Consider the following 18,356-nt stretch of genomic DNA (forward strand, 5'->3'; position numbering starts at 1 on the left):
TGTTGAGCTATTGTCAAGTGGATCAAATGGGAAACGGTCATGGCTTTCTTGCAACATGTTCATTCTGTCTATCCATAAAGCAATGTCGTGCTTAGTCTTGGCAAAGGAAAGGAGATACTGCTTTCTTCAAAAAGACTAAAAAAACAGCCGTTTGAAAAATTTGTTGAGATACAGCAGGTGAAGAATCTAGAGTCCCAAATTTCTATGCTGATATGAGTACTTTAACTCTTCTTTTTGCATGTGGCTAAATTACGTTTCCATGCTATGTCTTAATCATCTGGATACTGCTATGTCTAGTGTTAATTGATCAGCATTTCTTGGGGGTAATAGAAAATACTTTAAATGTTAACTTATGAAATGCCCTGTGGTTGTAAAAAGAGTTTAGCTGGCATGGTATCTAACTCTTCATCACACATCTACAGAGGAAGGTCTGGTAATGAGATAGCATCAAAGAATATGGACCCATCCAAGGGGATTCTGAGGTTGGAATATAGTGAGAACCTACCATGGTTCTAAAACTGTAAATTAAATAACTTTCTTAATTATACAATAAAAGTTATCTTCTCAGCTAAACTAAGGACACAGCAGTTTAATATGTTTCCTTTCAGTAATTTTTCAGTATATTTTATATATGCAAGCAAAATTTTCTTTTTATTCACATTGTCACATGTATTTCTCCATGTTACTTGCCTTAATAACTGCAATTTTCAAGACTGCATCATATTTCATCCAGTTTGGTATACTTTAAGTTACATAATGATTTCTTTAAAAATTATCTAAATAGTTTATTCTAGTCCTTATAATTTATATTTAATCTGTTTTATGGTAGTTGTTTAAACATATTTTGTCATTAATATCACAATCATCACTAAAAAGTTTTCATCATCACAAAAAAGTTATTGAGTTACTAAAACATTAAGGTGGTTTTAAAATTTTGGTTAGACATACTTTAAGACCATCAAATAGTTTTTTTGGATTTAAGCGAAGCTGGGCACAAAAGCTAGAACTAACTCTTATGGGGACTTATCATCAATATGGACTTATTCATGAAAACACTTTTGCACATCAATTGAGTGCTGAGTATTATACAAATAAGACCATGAAGATACCAAATTCTTAAACATTTCCTTCAATTCTTTAAAATTTTTATCCCTAGAAAACTACCTGACTTTTTAGTTTTTTTACATTTCTTCTAAATGGTGTCAATGTATCTTAACATATGAAATTATATATACTCACAAAAGTTAAATGAAGGAGGTTAGTATTCATTTTACAAAAAGATATAGGAACAAAGAAGGCAAATCCTTTCAACTAAAACAAAGAGTTTACACATAACTTTCAGGAAACATACTGTGTACATGTTAATAAATGTATAATAAAGAAACCATATCCACAATAGAGCCACAAAATGTCAGGGCTGGAGGATGAATAGGTTTCTAACCCCAGAAGAGTAAGTAGTGGTATCATTTCTAGTGTTATGTTATTACAGATATAAATATGAATGAAAATTTATTTTCTTTAATTATTTTCAAGACATCAACCATGAACAATTCAAAGAAAAAAATACCACCTCTTCTTTCAGAGTTGTTAAATGATTCCAAAAGGATCTCCCAGATGTAAGATGTTTTGATTCTCCTGTGTCTGACCAGGAAGTCATATGTATTCCCCCATAATCGATCAAATTAAAATCCAAACTCTTTAGCATGTCATTCAAGACTCTTCATAATGGGGCTTCGAATGGCTTTTTCTGTCTACTCTTCTCATTCCTCATCTTCCTGCACTTTAGCTCTAGCAGACCATTTCCTAAAGATGCCATACGCTGTGGCATGGCTTTACTCTTGGTGTTTGCTCACTCTGTTTGAAAACATCCTTCTCCTCTTTAATGCCCATGCAAAACCCAACTCCTCCTTTTGCTCAAAATCTCTTCCTTTGGGAAAAGTTCTGCAAGCCCCTCTGGCAAAATTAATTTTTCCTTCATTTGTCCTCCTGAGTAGCTTATGCAAACATCAACTGTAGCCTTTATCACCCTGAAATTTAAATGGTTGTATTTGTGCCCCTAAAACGTGAGCATCATACAGCTATTATAGAAAATGTCTTCTTCATTACTGTCTAGTACAGCCCCAATATAGTAGTTGCTCAAAAATATTTGCTGAAAAGACAGGGGTTTAGTGTATGGTGAGTTAGCTGGACATTCACGAAGTCAGTCAATATTTTAAAAATATTTAATGGGTATAAATTACATGTCATGCTAGGAAATGGGGATAAAATAGTGAACAATCCCAGGTGTGGTGGCTCACACCTGTAATTCTAGCACTCTGGGTGCTGAGGCAGGAGAATCGCTTGAGCTCAGGAGTTCAAGACCAGCCTGAGCAAGAGTGAGACCCTGTCTCTGAAAAATATAGAAAAATTAGCTGGGTGTGGTGGTGTGCACCTGAAGTTCCAGCTACTTGGGAGGCTGAGGCAGGAGGATGGCTTGAGCACAGGAGTTTGAGGTTGCAGTGAGCTATGATGACGCACTGTACTTTGGCCAGCACGACAGAGTGAGACTATCTCAAAAACAACAAAAAATAGTAAACAACTTCCTGTATTCTGAGATTTAGATTCCAGTGGGGAAAAAAACATGCATGAACAGGTGCTTCAATACAGAAGGGCTAAAATTTGCTTTGCTTCTAGAACTTGTAAAATAGCCATATTTTATTCATGTTCCAAAAATACATTTCACACTCTGTCAGACACCTTGCTAAATTCTATCACTGATCCTGAGTCAAAGGCTGGAACTTCTCAGGGTTTTTAACTCAGACACTCCCCTCTTTGTTGATAACTCCGCCCCCATTTCCAGTTAGAAAGTCAGAGCCTTGAGAACAATTTCTTTCTTTCTTATGGTTCTGACATCAGCAGCCCTGTCCTCAGTTCAGTAACCACCTCCAGTTCCTTCCATTTGATTGGGAACCTGTCCCAGACCTCCTGCTTCTCTGACTTTGCTTCCTAGATATCACATTGGCTTTAAAACCTTATCTGCTGTAACCTAGTGATCAAGGTCACTATCACCAGTGATAAGTGATGTGGCTATCATGTGCTTCCTGACATGCTGTGACGAGAGGGCACTTTATCTTAGTGGCATTCTTACCACAATCCCTCAGTCTGATCATGAGAAAACATCACAAGGGACATTCTACAAAATATCTGAACAGTACTCTTCAAAAGCATTGAGGTCATAAAAAACAAGGTTAATATTAGGAGAAGTTGAATGAAGGATATATAGCTCTCTCTCTACAACTCTTCCATAAATCTAAAAGTACTTCAAAATACAGAATAAAAAAATAACCAACCTCAATCTGACAGCTGAGTAGTTATTTTGAATTCTCAATCCCAAAATGTAGCTATATTTCCATGAACTACCTCATAACTGGTCAGGGAATGATATGAATCCCTTCTTCTGACAGGAATTTGCATTCATGCTGCATCTAACCAGGGTTCTAGTGAAAGCCTTTCTGAGTCCTGTGAATAAGCTACGTAAAGCGGCCTGATGATTTAGTATCATGTGTCCAGAGGCTCTCCATGCAAGGTCAAACTTAATGAATGTAAAAAAGATTAAGTCACAGCACCCCCCAACTAAAATGCAGCAAAAGTATTTTAAGAATTAGTCTACTAATCATCAAGGTATATAGTAAATGAAATTCTACTGTAATTTTCAGATGATACCTGTATGAACACAAGAATAGGGATTTTACCTGTTGTATCCCAGAAAAACTGAGATAGTAAATTGGTAGAACTGGAATAATTTTATATAGCAAAAAATATTTTGTGGCGAATAGTAATTTCTTCAAGAGGGCAAATGTTACCAACGTAATTAGTATGTTAGAGTCAAGGCATAACACTACTAATATAGAGCAGTGGTTCTCACACTTTTTGGTTCTAGGAACCCTTTATACTCTTAAAAATTATAAAGAAGCCCCAAAGAGCTTTTGCTTATATGAATTACTGCTGTTAATATTTACCATATTTAAAATTAAAATTCTTAATTTAAATTATTTATTTATTAAAAAACTCATTATGTAGCTGGACTCAGTGGCTCACGCCTGTAATCCTAGCACTCTGGGAGGCTGAGGTGGGAGCACTGCTTGAGGTCAGGAGTTCAAGACCCGCCTGAGCAAGAGTGATGTCTCTACTAAAAAAATTAGCCAGTCAACTAAAATTAGAAACAAAAAATTAGCCAGGAGTGGTGGCTCACACCTGTAATCCCAGCTACTGAGGAGGCTGAGGCAGGAGGATCAGTTGAGCCCAGGAGTTTGAGGTTTCTGTGAGCTACACTCACCTGGCAACAAAGCGAGACTCTATCTTAAAAAAACAAACAAACAAAAAACCTCATATGTGTTAACATAATAGCATTAATTTAACAAAATAAACCCTATGTTTTCCAAACAGAATTAGTAAGAGGGGTGATGCTGCTTTATAATTACGCCTATCTTTTTAAAGTCTGGCTGAATGGAAAAGAGCTGGATTCTCACAACTGTTTCTGGATCCACTCTGTCATGACACATTATTTTTATTGAAGCAAATGACAAAAATATGGGCCTATCACAGATAAGTAGTGGAAAAGGAAGAAGTATTTTAATAGCTCTTTCAGGTAACCGTGGATACATATTCTTCTTTTATATTACAACAAAACTCCACAAGTGGTAGTCACTTAAGGGTTAGTTGCACTGGGGGGTCTGAACTTGTATTGATAAGCTTTGTACCCTGCTACCTTAAAATCTCTTCGTTTATCTTATGGATATTTTATCCATGCATGATTTTTCTAACATCATGAATAGATCATTTGGAAAATACTGATCAAATGAGTTATGTGGAGTTTTCAAATGTTGACACATTTCACTACGCAATATCAAAAAATCACATTTGCTTATATCACCACCAATCTCATTAGAAAAGTCTTTTACAAACTGTCCATCTCACTGTGGCCAGTAAAATTTATCCACAGTTTCCCTAGATTCTAATTTTCTCTATTAAATACTCTAATTTTATCATCGGCAGCAAATACTATAGGTTGTTTTCTTTGGGTGACATTCACTTTTGGTTCATTTTTGAGAAAATGTCTGCCAAATACCCAAATTTGAATAATCACAGTTTTTCTGTAATTCTTTCAGGTAAAAACTATGCTCCAGAGAAAAAGCAGCTTGTTCAGCTTGCAACTCCAACAACTGTACAAGAGCTTTTCCTTGAGACAATCATCATAATCAGGTATACAGTGGAAATTATTTATGCGAACTTTCCATTTAGTCACACAGAATATTAAAAAGACATTTAATCAAGGTAGAAGTTTAATAAAATTAATAAATTTTACTTCTTGATCAAGACAATTATTAGGTGAAACTAGCTTTAAAAAAAAATGCAATTATGTGGTTGCGAAGAATATAGCTCCCAGGAATACAGTTTGGTGCTGTCTTGATTCATGCCAAGGAGCCAGCAGTTTTACTTACCACTGCTTTTGCACCACTAGTGCAAATGTCAATGCAGTGAAAAAGGCAGAGAACATCTTAGTATTGTTATGAAAATAGTTTTGACCCCATGAGGCCTCCGGGGATCCCCTGGGCATATGGATCACACTCTGAGACCTGCTGATATAAAGGATGATTATTAAAAATGCCATTTCTTTTCTTTAGAACTTAGACCTTTTCTGAGGAGAACCTGCAAACCTGAAGGTGAGACACAAACACGTGGTCACTCAATCCATAAAGTTGTAGAAAGGTTAAAAAAAAAAGTATGATAAATATAAGAATGTCAATATATGCCAGAGATTGGTTTAGTTAATGGAGAGGAGATGAATTGAGAAGAATGCAAAATAGTGGAGAGTCCATGAAGTCAGTGAGTGCAGAGCTGACTTTAGCAAGCTGAGTTGAGAGGAGGAGCTGGAGGAAAAGGGAAGTGAGGAGACTAGATGTGCACTAACACTACCATTCGCCTCCTTCTCTGCATGGTCAGACACCTTCGACTTGCCTGCCTTGGGAGGTAAAGGCTTCCTACCAAAGACTGGGAAATCCACTTGTAGATAACCATGCCCAATTCTTTTACTAAAAAAAAAAAAAAAAAAATTACAATGTTTTCTCTCAAAATGGTTTATTCATGCAATAAATCTGTCAGTTATCAACAAATTGAATACTGTGAAAGAGTAAAAATCATAGCTTTAGGTGAACCATTTCCAATTGTATTTGATAAAAACAGTTTTTTCAAGGCCAGCTTCTGGACCACACAATAAAATTCCCAAATGAGGGGGATGAGTGGATTCACGGTGATGTTTAAATTTTTATAATTGACAGAACTAATGCAGTATATCTTGACAGCTATATACAGTAGCTTAATGCTAAGCTTTTTATGCCAAATACAGAATAGAATGAATTTTGCACCAGTGTTTTGACTAGGCGGTTTTAAGATTCCTATTCACATTACATAGCAGTCTGAGGCTGCTTGATAAAACAAGTCTTGGCTATTTAATAACTGCCTCATAAAATGTCTCAATATTTAAGAGAAAAGAGAAACCCAAGGCAAAGACATTTGGAAAATATATGTTTGAACCAGAATCTGGATGCTAAGTAAACATCCTTTACAGTTCAGTCCAGAAAGACTTGCAGCTGTGGCATTTGTGACTTAAAATAACAAGATGAAGATCTCTATGCAAAAGATAAATGATATCATAAAAGTTTCTTATCAAAAGAAAATATGTTTTCTAGTGGAATTTATGTAACAAAAGGCTTTACACTAAAGCCCATTTAATACATTGTAAAAATACTGGAAGCTTTAAATTTAGAGCTTAGTAAGAGTACATGTTAGGCAACATTATTATTTTTTCTTTTGCCAGTACATTTTCTTTTTACAAGTTACAGATTAATTTTCTCTATAAGGACACCTTTTTAATTTAGTTTTGTTTGTAAAGAAGGCCACTGTAAATTGTTGACTTTATGATAGAATATTTAATTCTACATGAACTGACATCCTGACAGTAATGAAATTGGAGGGCTTCTCCTTTAAAAAAAAAAAAAGATTAAACATTGTACTAAAATACAACACGGTTATATTCTAAAATATACATATCTATTTTACCATGGATCAGATCCAAATCTCCCAAAAGGCATATGGTCTCCTCTATCAATGAGACTGCATGTGAATCAGGAACCCCAGTTTGATTTGTGCAGCCTCGCTTACCACTGAATATAAACACCAGCCCTGTTGTCATTCAGTATGCAACCGAGCTAGTCTTCCACACCAGCAGAGGGGAAAAAAAAATCCCTCCTATTTTCTAAAGTTGCCCATCTCTATCCGTTTCTGTCGAATTGCCACAATTGCCCAGATAAAACATTTGAGAGTATGTCAGCTTTAATTAATGTAACATGACCTGATCATTTCCACAGTTCAGAATAAAGAAGTTTGCATTCTTTAAATCCAAAGCTCAACCTGCAGATTATGCTAAGTTGCTTCATTCATAGTCCACACTCCTCTGCTCATGTCAGAAGGACAGCATTTGTCCCCTCTAGTGATAAACAAATTATACATGAAATCAATTCCACTTCACAATCATTTTCCCTATTGGGTATTATCTTTCCTTCCCTGCTCCCTCCAGTTAAGCCCGCATCCTGTAACTTGCTAATGAGCTGAGAGCTTTCTGTTCCAGGTGGCACCCCCTGCCTCGAAGTCATGACATTTCCCATTTCGAATGCTGCTGGCATTTTTCGACAGCTCCTGCTAACTAGCCTTTTTGACCTGCACTAAGAGGAACTCATCTGATCGAATCCTCTAACCTGCCAATCATTCCAGCAAATGATCTTCACAGTCACTCCCAAGGCAGGAATGGAAGGGAAAAAAAAAGTAAAAGCAAGTGAGAGAATGAGGGAGTAGGCAAGCGGCTGCCTCTGCAGCTACCTAATGAGAATACTTTAAGTCTCTGAGGCAGCTGAAACACTGAAAAACTGGTGGGAAAATTAGGACACAACTGAATGCCTGGCTCTGTAATTACTGATTTCTTTCCATCCTGAGATCATTTTGAGAGCAACACCTCTGAGATGTGCCAGTTTCTAAAGAACACAAGAATACCATACCTTACGTAGAGAGAAAATAGATTTATTTCTCCTGCCACTATCAATATGCAATTCTCATAATCCCACTCAGTCAAACAGCATCCTTTGCAGAATTAATTATGTGCTATAAGCTCGTTAAGTGTGCATTTGTAAACTAGGGATGATTATAATATTTGCCACAGTGAAGAAAGGACCTCTTTTTTCTCAGGCATATTTTCAATGCTGCCACCATTTAGGGATGTTGATTTTTACACATTCACATAAAAACAAACAGGTATGGTGGAGGTGGGTATTAGACTCAGGGAGGATTAAATTCTCGACACTGACAAAAATAGGATAATCTGGGCATTCTTAACTAGCGGAGGTAAAATAATTTTTCTCCTTCCAGATTTTTCTTGCCTGTGTGGAATCAGTTTATTTAATTATATTTGAATTTAGTGGGTATTTGGCGCACAGAATAACCCAATTACTTTAGGAAGAATAATCCAGAGGGTGGTTAATTTGGCAATGGAGCATGACTCTAGGTATCTTAACATGGAGTAGACTTGTTGACCATGGAGTGATACAATATAATTAAGTGTTATCATTATACCATTGTATGTAATAATGTAAAATAAATACTTTACATGATTTAATTGCACATGATAATCACACATCTTTCCCCATTTATAGTAATTAGGCCAATAGCCCCATTTATAGTAATTATTATATGTAATTGAGGGCATTTTACTAATTGCATTGAAAATGATAATCCAGAGCAATTAAAAATCCAAGGGCACTATACATAATGCAAACTACATTAATAGAATGGTGATAATTTAAAGGGAAAAAATTTCACCCCAAGTATGGAAGTTAACAGTACAATATTTGATTTCATGCTTGGCATACATGGTGATATTTATTATGAGATAAATTTCTACAAATTACTCTAACTTTTGTATTGTTCTTGTCCTAGAGTTCTAGACCTTGTACATTACTTCCTTAAGTGGAAAAGTAATCCTTTGACTAATCTATGATGTTATCGTAACAACTCTAGGACTGCTGAAAAATTATTCTTTTTGGCTGTGTGAATGTATTGAAAGAGACAGAGAGAGAGAGAGAGAGAGAGAGAGAGAGAGAGAGAGAGAGAGAGAGAGAGAGAGAGAGAGAGAGAGTGTGTGTGTGTGTGTGTGTAGGTTGGCAGAAAAAGCAGCTATCCTAAATTCCAAAAGAGACTCAGTAAATTATTCATTTGCACAACCAATTTGATGTTTTTAAAAGCTTTATTCATAGAAGAATCTCAGAGTATTGCAAACATTTTGTTAATTATATTTGTAATAATTTAGTTAAAATGCTTAACTGTGTCTATTGAAATGCATTTGGGTAGTGGTTTTCATTACATTTGCTATCTGCCTAGAATTTTAATGTGTCTAAGGACCTAAAACCCTGTCTTTTGTCCCCAGGCCCCAGTGTCCAGCCCTCCCTGGTTCCATTCCCTTTTTCTGCCCAGACAAAGTTCCCATGTGAGGAATATCTCAGGAGGAGTGACGAGCATCCACAGGACAAGTGAAATAGTTTTGAGCTTCTTTTTGCCTTCCTTTCTCGACACTGTCATTTAGACATTGTCCTCCCTGCATTCAAATGTCATCCCAGGCCATCAGCCCACTTCAACTCAAACAGTCTCCTTTTATGCTTAGACACTTCTTAGAGTATCAGCAGACCACAAAGACTGTCTAGTGGGACTCAGCTGCTATCTTGGTATTAATAATACAATACAGTGCACTTAGGGCATAGATGATTCCCTCCATATCCTAAATTCATAAGAATCAACATTAAATGGAAAGGTAAAATAAGAAAAAATAGGAAAAATAAACTGATTCTACTTTCTTTATGTGACTACTAACTTCCTAATAGTTTAGCCAAACACCGTAATGGATATCTTGGTTACTAGCCACATTACATCTTGTGCCCACTATTTATAAGAAAGCTTCACTCATATTATGCTTCTGGCTAAATAGTCCCTAAGAAATTAATTTGGGTTTTAAAAAGCCAGAAGATGCAAGTGCTATTCCCTCCCTGCCCCACCCCATCCCAATTTGAAAGCTCATCTGACCTGGAAATGCTGAATCACAAAAAATACAGTCAATTTTCAAGGATCCATAGGCTGATGAACCAATTTGTGGAGCATCAAACCAGTTTCCTCTCTTTTAGCCATTTTGCTTTTAAAACCCCTCAATCAAAGAAGAGAAAAGGAAAAGCAAGGGCAAAAAAACTACTATTATTTTTAATTAAAAAATATCGCTCTGAATTCCCTGTTTTGAAGAAAAACACAATGAAATATTTAAAGATAATGGAGCATCGTGGGGCCAACGTACATGGTTTAGGAAAAAAAATGGCAGGGGTGGGGGTTGAGAAAAAGAGAGAGAATGAATAATGATATAGCAAATGTAGAAAAATGTTAACATTTGGGGAGAGTGGGTGAAGGGCATCAGGAATTCTTTGTGCCATTCTTGCTACTTTTCACCATATCTAAAATTACGTCAATATGAAAAAATAAATACTTGAAAAATGCACTCCAGATGAAGCAATATATAACTATTTTCATTCTGCTTTGTGACAATCCTAGGACATAATTAAGCAGATTAGGCAGTGAAGGTCTGAGAGTCCTTTGCTCACTGTTCACAGGGTTGGCGTGGTGGTGGTGCAGAATATAGATCAGAGTTGACCCAAAGAAAGGGGGGTGGGCAGAGAGGCAGAGAAGGAAGGAGGACACAAGAGACAAACTTCCTTAGCCTGCTGTTTTGCATTAGTGTTTAAGGAGGTAATGGACTCCCCAGGGTAGCTGAGGAAGCTAAGGTAAGAGGGGGAAGTGGGGTGGGGAAACGACACAACATTCCAGTCTGTTCTTAATCCGGTGTTCGTAATATCCATCACACGTTTGTGGTTCAAGGTGCTGTCAATTTCCCAAATAAGATGTATTTTTTTTTTTTTGAGACAAAGTCTCACTTTGTTGCCCAGGCTAGAGTGAGTACCATGGCGTCAGCCTAGCTCACAGCAACCTCAAACTCCTGGGCTCAAGCAATCCTCCTGCCTCAGCCTCCCGAGTAGCTGGGACTACAGGCATGCGCCACCATGCCTGGCTAATTTTTTTTTATATATATATATTAGTTGGCCAATTAATTCTTTCTATTTATAGTAGAGATGGGGTCTCGCTCTTGCTCAGGCTGGTTTCAAACTCCTGACCTCGAGCAATCTGCCTGCCTCAGCCTCCCAGAGTGCTAGGATTACAGGTGTGAGCCACCGCGCCCGGCCCAAGATGTATTTTTTAATCTACAGTCATATGGGGGCAATGACAACAACCAGGGATTCTTTCAGATAAAACCTATAAGAAACACTAAAGTTTGTTTTCCTCTCTGCCTGTTATTTTCCACAATTGGCAACTACATGAGGCAACCAAGATAATAAAACTGTAATTGTCTGATGCAAAAACAATTTGTAGCATCACGTAGAAAATAGCAGTTCTTGCAGGAATAAGAAAAAAAAAGAAAAAAACAGAAATCTTCCTGGTACTGGAAGAAATCTATATCTAACACTTCAATTTCTTCTACAGAGAAAGGTGCTAATGGATATTATTTCCTCTTGTGTCTATAGTTGAGAAAATGCAACATGCCTTAAAAAGACCTTCAGTCAACAGACAAAAATATTGCGCGATGAAGATGCATGTTGTCTTTCCATCAAAACTGGAGTTTTCCTCTGTACTCATCTGACTTTTCCCTTCGTAGCATACAGGCCAGGCAAGGTGCCTCCCAGCTACACTGTTTGCTTCACAGAAGCTTCTGAGATGGCAAAGCTCAGAGCCCCTTTCTGAAGGGTTCCGCAGGAACAGGTTGGCCACCCAGTTCTCAGCTCATCTGACCTCATCGGCTCAGAGCCTGACCTCGAGGCAGCCTCCAGTCGGCCAGCAGTTTGAATGTGGCGACTGACACAACAGCCTTGCTCTCAGCTTCATGATGATGGCTGTATCAATCAGAGCTGCTGTCTGGGAGGGTTTGAGTCTGAGGCAGAAAGAGGTCAGCAGCAGCCTGCCCCAGAAGTAGAGGAACAAAGAGAAACGATAATAAGCAGGATCCATGAATCAGCAGAAACAAGTCAGCAGAAGCCACGCGGTGAAGGGAAGATGAAAGCAATGCTAGTTGATGCAGAGACAGAAAAAGTGGGACAGAAAAATAATGTCACAGCACGGAGGAGAGCAACAGGAGGTGGCTGTTTCTCTAGGAGCAGTTTCTAGAATTGAGACGGTGGCTGAGACGGCAGACAACGGAAGGTGCCCTCGAGTGTGAGGACCACGCTCTACTGGTGTTCAGATGGTGCTGCCACAGAGTCTTACCACGAGGGCATTGGGCTCTGCCTAATATCTGGTTTCTAAAAAAAACCAAATCTTTATCTTATTTAATTAAAATTTCTTGAGCATTCTACTCTGTTTACTTGACACCCTGCTGGTAGGAAATTATTGCTTAATGATCAAGTCAAGCAGAGAGAGTCTAACACATTTTTTTCATTATCACATATTTCTTAAATAATGTTGATTAGCAGGTACAACACATAAGCGGTAAAGAGAGGGTCACCAAAGTATGCATGCAGTTAACTTCTTGCCCTTGAACCAAATAAAATTCTTGCATGCACTATATAAATATTTGTAAATTTATTATGAATGTAATGGGGTCTGAAAAGCAACTGATTCATTGCAAAGAGATGTTCCATAATGAGAAACACTATTTCATAAAAATGATATTAAAAAAACAGGTGTCTTAAAGAGTAGAGGCCATTTGCAATTGTATTCAGTAAAAGGAGAAGTAGACAGTGACTTTCTATGTCAGTGTAGAATGATTGGAAAATCAACATAGGGGTGTGTTTGGAATCACTGCATGCAAATATAAGTGCTATTAATAGATGTGGTATTGAATACAGCTCTGGTCTTTTCCTTGGGGAAAATGTCTATGCACATTTAAGGCTCTCTCAGAATTTAGAACGGTCTTACCCTTTAGTGCTGATAAAATAAGTAATTTTTAGTCTACTCATATCTTTAAAGGATAAAAAAATGTAAGAAGTGCAGTATTTTGATCATCCAGTGGCACCGCTCCCATTTTTAACTTAGGTGTTTGTGTTTTTCTTTTCATTTAATTTGGTTACAAGACTCTGAAACCAAAATTGCTTTCTGCTGCAAAGCAAAACACATCTCATTAGCTTTTCCACTAAGGCCAATTTATGCAAATCCAGCATTATTAACTAAATAATTGAAGTGACCTTAGTATGCAAGGAAAGAAATAATTTGGCATTGAGGTATGGGAGAAAAATTAGGACTGGAAACACTCCTGTCTGCTCAGTCCTCTATCATTTCAAAGACAGAAGTGATACAATGTATTTTCTACATACACCTCTGTGTAACTCCCCAAAGAGAGGGGGTTGAAATGCTCATAGCCTACAGCCTTGGCCTCTTGGAGCCCCCAAGCCTTTCCCCTCCCTCCCCTTCCAATCTATCTGGGCTTTACAAAGAACTGGGAAATTTGAGGGAAATTTAAGATGCCACAGCTTACTCTAAAACAGTTAATGAACTCAACAACAACATAATCAAGGTCTGAGGAATTAATATATCTTTCTCTAAGAATATCTTATTTATGCAGACATTGTACTCTATAATGTTTAAGTTTGATATTGATATTCAGCTATTGGTCAGAGTAAGGCCATTCCATAGGATATATTAGGCCAATAAACGGGCAATATTATTTGATTTCTAAGATGACTCCATTTATAAAAACACCCTACAAAGGTGAGAAATTAAAATGATTTCTTTTTCTGGTGACTAAAAGAGAATTCTTATAATCCAACTTCCCTGCAGCTTTTCTGAGAAAAGAAAAATTGAGATGTTTCCTCAACATCATGTTGAATCAAGCTCAGGTATTTGAAAATGGGAGAAAACTACAACAGTAATATTAGAGCTTTAAAAGTTGATGTGAAAAAGGAAAAACTCATAGAAAAAATATTTGTACTGTTATCAAATAATTCTAGAGGACAAGCTTCCACTATGTAGATATAACCTTACATCTGGTTAAAAAACATGTACTGTGAAGAAAATACATTTTTGTAAAGGCTTGCATATAGTGATGAGTGCAGTCCCGAGCACCTTTAAAAAATGTCTTTTCAATTATCTTTTTTTTTTTTTTTTTTAAGAGAGAGAGTCTCACTCTGTTTCTCAGCCTGGAGATGCAGTGTTGTCGTCATAGCTCAAGACGGCCTCGAACTCCTGGACTCAAGCAAAGTGATCCTCCCATCTCAGCCTCCTGAATAGCTAGGACTACAAGTGTGTGCCTCCACACACTCCTGACTATTTTTACTATTTTTACTTTTTTTTTTTTTTTTGTAGAGATAGAAGTCTTGCTATGTTGCCCAAGCTGGCCTCAGACACCTGGCCTTAAAGCTATCTTTCTGCCTTGGCCTTCCAAAGTGCTGCATGCCTGGCCATAATTAGCAAAGCTTCTATACCGTGGGCTTGGTTTGATTTTACAAGGAGGAACTGAGCTGAAACATGTACTAGCAGCTTTGACTAGCCAGGCTCAGATCAGAAGATCTCAAAAGGGCCAAGAAGAAGGAACACCTCCCTGCAACTGAAAGTTAGGCTTGTTTGTACGCATGTGCGTCTGAGGCAGCAACACAAATAAAGTCAACTTTTTGTTTTGTTCTACTGGACTGGCTAAGGGATTTATAAAGCCAAGGCCTCATTATGATAGTGCAGGTTAAATGCTTTTTATAAAGCATATGATGCAATCCTCATAAATCAAAACCATTCTCAGAAGTAAGAGGTAACTGGTCAAAAACTCAGCTCCACTCTTTGTCTGACCAAGTGAAATTCAGAGTGGGAGTTCAAATGTGACCAAGTGAGCAGAGCTGTCCTTCTGGGCAACTTTTTATCCAACAGGGAGAAAGAACCTGAAGAATCTTACTCTTAACAATAGAGTAGCCAGTTTGACAATAACATCTTCTGACTGTCACTCACACACAATATTTTACCTGGGAATCTTTTTATCTCCAAATCATTCACAAATCACTGCCACACCACTGAGAGGCCAGAATTGGCCCCCCATGTTTCATGACATGTGAAAGCTAAGTCCAAAAACAGCTCAAGATACCAGTAGATCACCCACAAGACAACGTGGACAAATTAATTTGCTCTCTTTACCATGCTGTCCATTTAATCTGTTAACATATTTCAAATTAAGAGACGGAGGAAGGAAAAGGAGCTCCTGCAATGCTGCATAAATCCTTTACTCCAGCACTTAATGACCAAACATCTGCAGGAGTAAGGAACAAACATGCATTTCTCTGTACGAAGCAGCACATACAAAGCCTTCCCTACAACAACGTTTGTTCTCTATTTGCTTCAGAGAATTATGTTAAAGGAAAGAATATATACATATATATATATGTATATGTGCATGTAAAAATTCAAAAAACCCAGGTATTTCCCTCTAGGAATCAAATGCCTTTTTTGAAAGGTAGCCTTTTCAGAAATTGGCATTTGCTGCTGGTCACTGTGTAGCTCTTGTGATGACTAGGACATGCAAACATGCCTAGAGATGACCATGTTTAGGTTATGCTTCCTATATGCAGAACAGCAGAGGTCAAAGAATTGGATACGAAGACAGAAAAGCTCTGTCATGACAAGATCTGTACCAGGAGCCAGACAGGACTCGGAAATAGTGAATTGGCCCCCCGTTTGAGGAGCGTCTGTCCTCTCCCAGGAGGCAGCCATCCTTCTGTTACACACAACTTCTGGTAGGAATGTGAATGCGGTACTGCCAGAGTTGCTAATTTTTCAAGAAAAGCCAGAAATCAAGACTTTTATATAAAACTTCCCCATTTTAAAATGAGAGCAACTAATTAAAAAATTGTGTGGGCAAAACAAAGCAGGTCTGTGGCTGAGATACAGCCCAAAGTGGACCTTTTTCTAACCTCAGTGAAGAATGTTTGAGCAGTTAAAATGATTTGCTTATGGCTGAAGTAGTTTGCCTATGGCTACATAAATAAAAGCATAAGATAAAATATAACTTTGGTTAGAATCTAGTAAGGGCCTGAAAACATGGAAATGCCTGGCTGCATTCAACCTCTGTAGAACATCTGATGAATATGTGATAATAAACACAAGGTACTCGCAAGATAGTTTGAGGGGAAATGAGTCTGAAATATTTCATTTAAAAATCTACTCAATATCTCTTAAATATTACTTTCCAAGAAAGCAGGTCATCTTACCTGTGCTCTCTTGTGAATGTTGTGCTCGTCAGTGCTTGCTGTTTGATAGACTTTTGCCGTAACTATTGTTTTTCCCAAAGGCCCGCATGCTTTCTCCAGTTTCTGGTTGCAATCTCACATTTGGGACGGTAAAAATAGAAGACACTGTGGACAAAATGGAAAGTTTTCATTTATACATTTATAGACATATTTATAGGATTTTACTTTTAAAAAAATAGAGATTGAGGTGTAATTCTGGGTGTCCTGTACATCAAACATTATGGTATGTGCTGGTTTTCGAAATGCCAAGTGGTCACAGGCGCACATGTATTTACACACATATTTACACACACATATGACAGGACAGTCTGCCTTCCTCTTAGAGCCACGGCTCAGATGATCTCTCACATTTCTTTGATCTAGAACGATTAACTTGGATTTGGAAACAACATATTTTGCCCTTTCTTTGTCCCATTCTTTCACTCCTTTATTGGAGAAATTTATGGAGCCCTACACTGTTTCAGGAATTACAGAATCCTGCAGTGAGCAAGTCAGATGAAAGGGAATCCCTGTTCTTGTAGATTCCAGTTGAGGGATAGACAGACAATAAACAAGAAAACAAATATAATAAAGAGTGTTAAATGCTATGAAGAAAATGAAAGCAGGCAAGAGAAACTGGGAGTTTAGAGGTCAGTGAAGGCTCCCTGATAAGGGACATTTGAGCAGAGATCCAAAAGGGGTGAGAGGGCAAGCCATGAATATATCTAGAAGGAGAGCAATTACAAAATGTAAGAAGAGGCAACAGCAAGAGCTGACTCTAAGAAGGCAAGAAGAGCAGCAGACAAACAAGTGAGGAGGCCACTGTGAAAACACAGGTGGGAGAAGACGGTGTCTTGGGGCAGGGCGATGGCAGTGAAGTGAGGAGTGGTGTGATTCTGGATATATTTTGAATGTAGCAGCAACAGGGTGTGTGGAAGATTTGGATATGGAGTGTGACAAAAGAAGAGGAGTCAAGGATAACTTCCATCACCTGGAAGAAAGACACTGCCATGTATTGACAAGGGTAAGACCACAGAGGGAGCAAGTTGGAGGGAAAAGATCAGGAGCTCAGTTTTGATAATACTAAGTCTGAGATGCTTAGTTGGTGGCCGCATGGAGATGTTGAATAGTCAGTTGGATACACAACCCTGGAGTCAGGGAGGACAGGACTAGAGATTGAAATATGGAAGCTGTCAGTGTATAGACAATATTTAAATGGTGAGATTAGAGGAGATCATCTAGGCTCCAGGGAGTGTATGAACATAGAAGTATCTGAGGGTTAAGCCCCAGGACAATCTAATAGTGAGAGGGTCTGGCAGATGAGAAGAAATCAGCAAAGGAGTCTGAAAAAGAGAGTTTAGTTTTCTAAACTAAAGGAATACCACGAGAGAATCCTGTCCTGGACACCAAGTGTAGGAAGTGTTACTAGGAGGTGGTCGATGTGTTGAATGCTGTCACTAGATCAAAATGAAGCTGGGAAAATACCAAAGGATAGAGACTTCGAAAACAATAGTTCAGGAGTCGTAGGTACAAAAGCCTGGTTGGAAAAGATTCACAATAGCATGGAAATCTAAGAATTGGAAGCAGCAAATACATCCAACACGGGTGTGCTCGTTTTATTTTTAAGAAGATGGCATGTTGCTACATTAACCACTTCAGGACCAGCGTCGACTGTAGTTGACAGCCACAGATGAACGCGCACAGCCTAACTTCGACGATAGTCAACAGCCACAGATGAACGTGCACAGCGACTTTAGCCGACAGCTGTGATATGACTTTTCTAATTTTTCAATTATCAAAATAAAATTGTGAACATTTAAAAATAACGTAATGAAAACATATATGTACACGTTACCTATTCTGATTTACATTACAAGTAAAGCTGCCTGTAAAGTAAAACAAGCTTTCAGTGCTTCAAAGCTTTCCTCATCACACAAGAGCAAAACGGATTCGTCGTCAATGCACAGCACAAACTATTGTGCGGAC

The 18,356-nt window shown here is 37.9% G+C and overlaps 1 protein-coding gene across 5 annotated transcripts in view; it reads right to left on the reverse strand.

The window, feature by feature from the left end:
* The window catches only part of CDK14 (cyclin dependent kinase 14), a 542,302-nt gene that overhangs the window by 71,369 nt on the left and 452,577 nt on the right, over positions 1–18,356 (reverse strand). For all 5 annotated transcript variants that reach the window (XM_012779596.2, XM_012779601.2, XM_012779597.2 and 2 more), the window contains one exon: positions 16,353–16,496. In XM_012779596.2, the coding sequence (XP_012635050.1) occupies positions 16,381–16,496 (116 nt within the window). In that variant the 3' untranslated portion in view covers positions 16,353–16,380. The remainder of the gene's footprint in view (positions 1–16,352; positions 16,497–18,356) is intronic.

The sequence above is a fragment of the Microcebus murinus genome, chromosome 9 (genome assembly GCF_040939455.1).
Source record: "Microcebus murinus isolate Inina chromosome 9, M.murinus_Inina_mat1.0, whole genome shotgun sequence".
Taxonomy (NCBI): domain Eukaryota; kingdom Metazoa; phylum Chordata; class Mammalia; order Primates; family Cheirogaleidae; genus Microcebus; species Microcebus murinus.